This window comes from Musa acuminata, chromosome BXJ1-6 (assembly GCF_036884655.1).
Source record: "Musa acuminata AAA Group cultivar baxijiao chromosome BXJ1-6, Cavendish_Baxijiao_AAA, whole genome shotgun sequence".
In the NCBI taxonomy this organism is placed as follows: domain Eukaryota; kingdom Viridiplantae; phylum Streptophyta; class Magnoliopsida; order Zingiberales; family Musaceae; genus Musa; species Musa acuminata.
Window position 1 is genome coordinate 44,046,143 of NC_088332.1, and position 7,977 is coordinate 44,054,119.

General features: G+C 41.8%; 3 protein-coding genes across 3 annotated transcripts; 1 reads left to right on the top strand and 2 right to left on the bottom strand.

Annotated features, from left to right (window-relative positions):
• Nucleotides 1-2,527, top strand: LOC103989732 (protein IN2-1 homolog B). The gene is made up of 11 exons (XM_009408677.3): nucleotides 1-95; nucleotides 159-402; nucleotides 492-560; nucleotides 673-733; nucleotides 819-905; nucleotides 992-1,090; nucleotides 1,186-1,294; nucleotides 1,369-1,445; nucleotides 1,997-2,104; nucleotides 2,189-2,269; nucleotides 2,356-2,527. The coding sequence occupies exons 2-11, from the start codon at nucleotides 263-265 to the stop codon at nucleotides 2,362-2,364; spliced, it is 840 nt and encodes a 279-aa protein (XP_009406952.2). The 5' UTR covers nucleotides 1-95; nucleotides 159-262; the 3' UTR covers nucleotides 2,365-2,527.
• Nucleotides 2,528-2,793: 266 nt separating this feature from the next.
• Nucleotides 2,794-6,287, bottom strand: LOC135677221 (uncharacterized). The gene is made up of 4 exons (XM_065189290.1): nucleotides 5,496-6,287; nucleotides 4,398-4,510; nucleotides 3,358-3,572; nucleotides 2,794-3,221 (listed from the first exon to the last, which is right to left on the bottom strand). Exons 2-4 carry the CDS (start codon nucleotides 4,488-4,490, stop codon nucleotides 2,927-2,929), a joined length of 603 nt encoding a protein of 200 aa, XP_065045362.1. The 5' UTR covers nucleotides 4,491-4,510; nucleotides 5,496-6,287; the 3' UTR covers nucleotides 2,794-2,926.
• On the bottom strand, nucleotides 6,288-6,659 carry LOC135677572 (zinc finger protein ZAT11-like). The gene has a single exon (XM_065189936.1). The coding sequence runs from the start codon at nucleotides 6,657-6,659 to the stop codon at nucleotides 6,288-6,290; it is 372 nt and encodes a 123-aa protein (XP_065046008.1).
• Between the last annotated feature and the right edge of the window lie 1,318 nt (nucleotides 6,660-7,977).

Consider the following 7,977-nt stretch of genomic DNA (forward strand, 5'->3'; position numbering starts at 1 on the left):
GCAAAGAAGCGGAGAAAGCATTCGACGCACGGCTCCCGGTCAATGCCATCAGCATCCTCAAGAATGGCATTCCTCATCACGCTCCTTACCTCGAGGTAGATGATAAATATTTTTTCCAGATATTGATGTGTTGGTCGCTAAAGTTTGATTTTTTTTAGTATTGTCGTTTGACTTAATGCCTCAATCCACCAATTCTTCCTTCTCCTCCACTGTGGAGCGTCGCCGCCCATCATCTCCGTAACATGGACGGCATCCAAAGTCGATGGCAGTCACGTGCTCCGTCTCCTTCCGACAGTGTCGCGGTGCCGCTATATATTACGTCCAAGGGAGGTGGGGAGCTCAGGCGAGTCTCACCTCGAAGTATCTCGGAGATCCTCCCATGGCCGCCGTAGCGCCCAGCAAGTAATCCCTTCTCTTTCCTTCCGGATTTTTCTCTTGTTCTTCATCTGATGCGCTTTGTTTCTTTCCTTCTTCCTTCCCCCCTTTTGTAGATTGGCGTCTCTTCCCCCAAGTCTCACTGCCGCATCGGAGCCACCTGCCCTCTTCGATGGCACCACCAGGCATCCAAACTCGTCTCTTTCTTTTGATTTACGCTGAAAGATTCGATTTTTATTCCTCGGTTGATGAAATCCTCAGCATCCTCCTTTACTTTGGGGGTGGTCTGTATTCCAGGTTGTACGTAGCGTACGTTTGCCCATTTGCACAGCGCCCCTGGATTGCTAGAAATTACAAGGTACTAATTTGCTGAGCCTGCAATATCTTGTAGCTGAAGCTTGATCCTTCAAGAAGTCGTTTGATCTACTTTTATGTGGGAGCAGGGATTGCAGGAAAAGATCGAATTGGTACCTGTTGATCTACTCAACAGGCCAGCATGGTACAAGGACAAACTCTACTCTGCAAACAAGGTCTTGAGAGATTCTGCTCCTGGCGATTGTCTTTGGCTTTTTTGATGTTAGAATTGACTCTGAATCCTTCTCTGAGAGTTCAATAGGTACCTTCTTTGGAGCATAATAATGAGGTCAGGGGAGAGAGTCTGGACTTGATAAAGTATATTGATGCTCATTTTGAAGGGCCTGCACTGAAACCTGATGTAAGAAAAAACTATATTTCTTGCTTAATCAGTAGGTTTTTAGCCAAAAGGTATGTATATATCTTCTTGTCCTGTTGTTGCTGGAAACTCAACAGGATCCTGCAAAGCAGCAGTTTGCAGAAGAGTTGTTGTCATACAGTGATTCCTTCAATATGGTTATGTTTAAAGCAACGGCCGCTAAGGGGGATGTCAGTGGTGAACTTGGTGAGCAAGGAACTCTCTATGGTTTTCAGAATATCACTTCAAATGATTTGGTCTGCTTAATCCTTTTGTCTCAGATGCTGCCTATGACAAAATAGAGGATGCTCTATCAAAGTTCAGTGATGGGCCTTTCTTCCTTGGGCAATTCAGCCTGGTAAGTCAGCAGTTGGATCTTGTTCTTCATCATTGTATGACTGAGAATCAATCTTAGTTTTATTCATTCAGTGGAATTAATGTTTCTTCTTGGCGTTGGAGCTGTCTTGACTACATTTCTTCTTTCATTTGTTGTTTCTACTGGTTAATGTTTGGGATTTGCTTCAAAGCAAAATAATCCACAAATTATGTTTCCTGTGTTCCTTCAGCAAGCACATAGATCATTCTCTGCTGCTCTCAGAATCATAGTTCTAATACATTGTTCATGACAAAAGGTCTAAAGTCAACCATTGCACTCCCATCTGATTCCTTTTTCTGGTTGCTGGATAAGTCCAGCATTCTACTAATTGTGAATCGCTCTAAAGAGAACAGCAATTCTGATAACTACTGTTGGCAAATATCCATCTTGGAAACCTTTTCTTTGTTATTTTGTTCATTTCTAGAATGCATGCAAATTTGTAATTTTGTTTCCTTTCTTTGTTTACGACAAGGTTTTATTTCTGTTCTTGTATTTATGAATTCTAAATTTGAATTAATTCTTATATATTTTAGGTGGACATTGCATATGCTCCATTTGTTGAGAGGTTCCAGACTCTCTTGCTGGATGTGAAGAACTATGACATCCTCAAGGGCAGACCCAAACTGGCATTGTGGATTGAGGTACTACCATGTCCCTCGTAAAGATTCAATGCCTGTAGAGTTGGATCTATCTTTCTCCTTATCATTCTGTATTTGTTGTTTTAGGAGCTGAACAAGATCGAGGCTTACGCGCAAACCCGAATTGATCCTCAAGAGCTGCTGTCCGCAACCAAGAAACGGTTTGGGGTGATGTCCTTTAACCGATCTCAATTTGCTTAATCCAGTTGACTTTTTACCCTAGTTGACTTTTCTTTTCTTACCTGTTTTACCAGTTGGCATGAAGAATATGTCTTCCAGTTTCAGATCAAGCAGTAATAAAACCATCAGCAGCCTTTGTAATAAAAATGGGACTTTCTTGTGTTAATGCTGTGTTACCAATGTGTGATTGACATCCATGTATTCTTCAAACATTTCAAAGCAATCAAGATTGTGCTTATGTGCTTCTATCTTCCCTACTTAGCTATATGGAAAGGCACAGACACACAATTGGAGATGTTAAAGTGATAACTATGCTTTGGCATATTAACAGATCAAGCAGTATTAAAACCATCAGCAGCCTTTGTAATAAAAATGAGAGTTTCTTGTGTTAATGCTGTGTTACCAATGTGTGATTGACATCCATGTATTCTTCAAACATTCAAAGCAATCAAGATTGTGATATGTGCTTCTATCTTCTCCACTTGGCTATATGGAAAGGCACAGACACACAATTGGAGATGTTAAAGTGATAACTATGCATTGGCATATTAACAGAGGCAACCAAACAATGTCTGTCATGAAACAGAGAATAACAATGCAGAGAGAAGAAATGTCTCTCGACTAGAAGTTGCTTCTTGTTCACATCTAGACTGATGAATGCTTGTTCTCAGTGTTCTCTAACTCATCTGCATAAACCTGTCCGTACTCCCCTTTAGGATCGTCCTCGTCAAAGTAATCAGCTCTGGCATTGAGCGTCAACATTTGGCAGATGAGCCAAAAGAGGGCAGCATCGAGGGCAAGAAAAGCAGCACCGCCGAAGAGACCAGTCTTCGCTGTCGGGCAGAGGTATTCGAGATCGTGATGAACGTTGCGAGAACGATGAAGGCCTTCGGTGATGGTTGCCCACATCAACATCACCAGAGCCAAAGTTGTAACAGCCCTGACATCAGTGTACTCCAACATCATTACTTACGACCGAAATACACGTATGATGCAGTTTACTTTGGGATCAACCAAGAAAAAAGTTATATGTGGACGACATAAACTGCAAGGAGAAGGAGATGAAGGAAGCTTACTCTGCAATGATGAAGAAGACGAACAATGTAGTGTTCTGGAACAAACTAGAGGTTGGAACAGACTTGCCTTTGTATGGGAAGTAAACTGCGACGTGTCCTACAATAGCAGAAAGCAGGAGTGACACAATAGCTAGAGATCCAAATGCAATTACCGGATCACTTGGGTACTTGCAGACAACAACATCCTTTCCTATGATTGGAGTTCCTTGTGCAGGCTGTAAAAACATGAAAAGATTTAATGAGGTCTAAGAACAGGAGTGAGAAGACAAAACATTAACATATGGACACACAAATGCATGCATTTGATCCATCAGAGAGATGATGCTTCCTCTTTGGATGGCAAATAATAGGGGTGTAAACAACAGTTCATAGATTGGCTACATCACATGGAAACAAAGGACTCGACTGTGTGCATGGCTTGTAAGTTGTTGCTTGGTTTGCTGAAGACCAAACATGGCATGTCATCCATCAACATTTATCATATGCTAAGTGCCAAATGTTGTTACAATGTTTTCACTAAAATAAAAGTCAATGACATACTTTGCTTTGTCTAACAAAAGGAATCCAATGTATTTTTTCATACAATGACCAAGGCATCAACGAAAAGGTAATAAGAGTACAAAGAACAATTCCATAATAGAACAAAAACTTCAAGAAACATAAAGAATAGCATCATATTAAGGAATCCCAAGACAAAGCCTGTAACAAAGAGTATATTACAAGATAGATCAAGAAAGAAAAAACTAGTTGAAAAGGCAGCAGTTTACAAAAGCATAAGCAAAACATCATTTTGCTACTTATATACCAACAAAAATCAGCTATACTCACCTATGATTGGCAAGCACTTGAGATCAAACATATTTAAACATAATCTGGGATTTCAATTAACCATATAAACAATTTGCATTAAAGAAAAGAAACTTGACATTTATGCAAAAGAAAATATGGGAAGAAACATCCTGTCATATAAAAGATGAAAATCCATACTCAGATCGCACTTATAAAGGATTCCTCAACATATGGTAAGATTTATGAGAGACCTTTTTGTTTTCTGCAAGTATGCCAAGTAAGAAAGACAGACACCCAAGAAAAGCCACACAAAGTGCAATTTTTGTGCTTTGATGTATTGCCATTGTTCTAGTCTTCAACGGTCCTGCACCAAAGAAGTAATAGGAGACAATTAGACCGAAGAACCACATTAGATTACAACTCTTATCCATTAAGCAAACATTCAAAATTTCCCTACAGTTAATATTAGTGGCATAAATGCGAGAATTAACCAAAGCAATGAGAGTTCATGATGCTCACGCATCATTATATCATTTTAATATAACCAGATTTAAGTTTAGGATGGCATATGTTTTGAAACTTCAGGATCTAATTAGTAAAGAAAGTGGATTCTTAACAGGCAACATCCCAATTAAATTGTTTCTTTTAGCACAATATTAGTGCTTATAATTCTCAGTCTCGATGATATTTCGAATGAGATATTATTATGACCTTCTGAAATCAATATTTAGAAATATACAACCTACAGTAGATTTATAGTGTGAGTGCGCAATGCATTAAAAGAGAGCAAGAATCATGACAATCATTACGATAGACTAAAACTGACATGAATTAAGAAGAAAATCACAAATGAAACTGAAAGTCCCTGATATTAATTTCATATATACTGAAAGGCAAAAACAGTCATATGGAAACAATGATTCATGTAACAAGGAGCACAAAACTTTTGTTTGACTTCGTCATTAGAATACTACCTTACCCAATCTAAACAAAAGGCACTTGAAGACAATGAAACACAAATCCCGGTTATCCAACTTCAGGATCCTCAATTTGAAGTGCAATATCCGGTAAAAAAGTGAACTTTAGCCCCAAAAAAATTAGGGAGAAAGAAAAGGAGCATGCAGCATCCGCGGATGAAACAGGATCAGATTACAAACGATCAGTGACAAAACATACAAGTACAAAATCCTTTATCTTCCCTATATTTAATTCGACTTGCGCGAGTACCAAATCCAAAATCCTCCGATTGACAAAAAGACTGAACAAGATCACAATTTGACACTGTAGCAAAGCAAAAAAAGGTAGACAAGAGGTGATACAGAGTCCATAGAAGAACACGGTCTCCATACCTCTCGGATTCCTCGGCGAAGAAGAAGAGATCTTTGGCTGGGCCGGCTACCCTACTCTCCCCTGCGCATAATATATTCCGATGAAGAGGTTGGTGTTTTCGTTAATAGAAATAGCAGCTGGATGTTTCCTTAAACGGCTACAATTAGCTGGTGGCTGCATCCCCTATTGGGGGGATCCTCTCCAACTCTCCCACCTAAAATTGCAAACATCCATCCATTGGCGATCGCTGGCGCCCACCACGGTGGACGATCGACATTTTAGTAAAGGACACTTTGGTGTTCGCCAAGATTGGAGAGGATCCAAATATTGAGGCATGGCCAAAGACAAGATTCCCGTCCAGTGTGACCTACGGTCTCCAAATCAACCACGATCGTCGGATCAAAAGCTCCATCGTCGAAGAAGGTATCCTGACCGTTCATTATAGCTGGCACGACCCCGTTTCTATTTCCGGCAATGGAATCCTGACGGATCCGCAGGCAGTGCATGCAATATTGGCGATCGACATGACGACCATTTAGTTGCATGTTTCCATTCACACACGCAGCTTTGAATTTATTACATATATATTTCCCTTCTAAACCCAAAAATTATTTCATTATATATATATATATATACATTAAAAAATATTTGCATGGACATGAATTAGCCTTAATATCATAACCAAATGGAACACAAAATGAGAAGTATCTTCCGCCCAAGAAAGCAAGTCCATGGAAGCGTGTTGCTCTGATCTTTATCACGTGCGTGACTCGTGCCTGCAAAATAGTGTTCTTAGTCCATGGCAGATAGGCTCAAACGTCGTCGGACGGCGGCATGTTCAGGTCCAACCACAGGCCCCTCCTCTTGCCGGGCTTCTTCTCCGTGAGGCCATGAGGCGCGCCGCCGGTGCAGTGCTGCCTCATGTGGCCGCCTAACGCCTGGCTGACGGCGAACTCGAGTCCCGAGACGGAGCAGGCGTGGCCGTGGCGGTCCTCCGCGAGCCTCGGCTTCTTGTGGCTCGCGCGGTGGCCTCCGAGGGCTTGGAAGGAGGGGAACTGACGGTGGCAGGTCCTGCACCAGAAAACCCGCACCGAAGACGCCCGCGACGGGACGCTGATGGTGCCCTCTCCGCCTCCGCCGCGAGTGAGGAGCGTCGGGACATCAGCTACGTTCATGCTCTCCATCTCTCCTTCCTCTCCGTCCCCAAATCTCTTCATATCTTCTACTACTATACCACCACAGTATGGAAGAAGTGAAGCAAGGGCTTGGCATTTATAGGCTACCCAAAGTTCTTACTTGTGAAGTTGCCTTTCCGAAACAAGTCACTGAGAACAACTGCTGATACTGTGGATCACCTGCAAGCGTCATGGAAAGATGCTAGAAGACCATGGAGAGATGTTTCTCGTGTTTGATGGTGACATCCTACCAATCCAAAACAGTGCAAGCAGATGGGCATGAACTTGCACTAGTAGTAGTACTCATAGTACCAACTGACATAATCCAAGCATTTCTCTGGTGCTTGGTAGAGTCATATATCATTTCAATGGCCATCGTCACATAGTTGGATGAGCAGTATGTTTCTTCTACCCCGAAGCTTCCCTGTCTCTTACTTCCTGTTGGATAAGCTCCATTGCTTCCTTTCAGATATAAAGAAAACTAAAGGTAATCGTCAACTTGGTGAATTCCTTTAAGTTCCTCAAAGATTAGGTCATAGAGGTATCGTTAACCTTTATTGGAAACTTGTATCATCTAAAAGATCGATCTGGTGGATACCTTTGTGTTCTAGACGTGCTGATCTCCACACTAACATGCACCAATTCACCAAGTTGTTTGCGGAGGAGACAAGAAGAGGAGTTCAAGTAGTGAAGTGCATGAGCACATAGGAACAACTGCTCTTCTTCTTTCCTGACGAGAGCTGGGATGATTCCTACACTTGTTGGCTTGTCCAGCTCATGAGATACTCCTGCCTACCTAATAGATCATATCTTATCTGTTGTCATCAGACGGAAAGGTTTCCATACCATAGATTGGTAAGAAAGCGATATGAACAGCATGCCGATCAAGGAACGAGAAACGCCAAAATAATTGAGCAGAAGAGTTTTTGTCCGAAGCTGGATCACATATCTTGTGACTTCCAATCCTGTACCGAAGACGAGTTCCATTGCTTGAGCGTCTGTCACACCTTGTCTCTACAAGTGACCTTCCACACAATTGAGAGAGACAAATACAACCAATCAAGGGGTTGATAGATAAGAAAAAAGAAAACACAATTGACCTTCCACAACTCTGTATTCATTGCATATATATATATATATATAGACACACACACACAAATGAATCGAACGGGTCAAGAAACCGGTTCTTGATTTATCCGGTCGGACCACCGAGTCCGAACGAGCACCGGTTTTGATAACTGGGCCAGAATGAAGGGCCGAAACGGGTTTCTGGAGTCGCATGCGGGTGAGCGGTGAGCCCAACCCGCAACGAGTAACACAGCCTAGC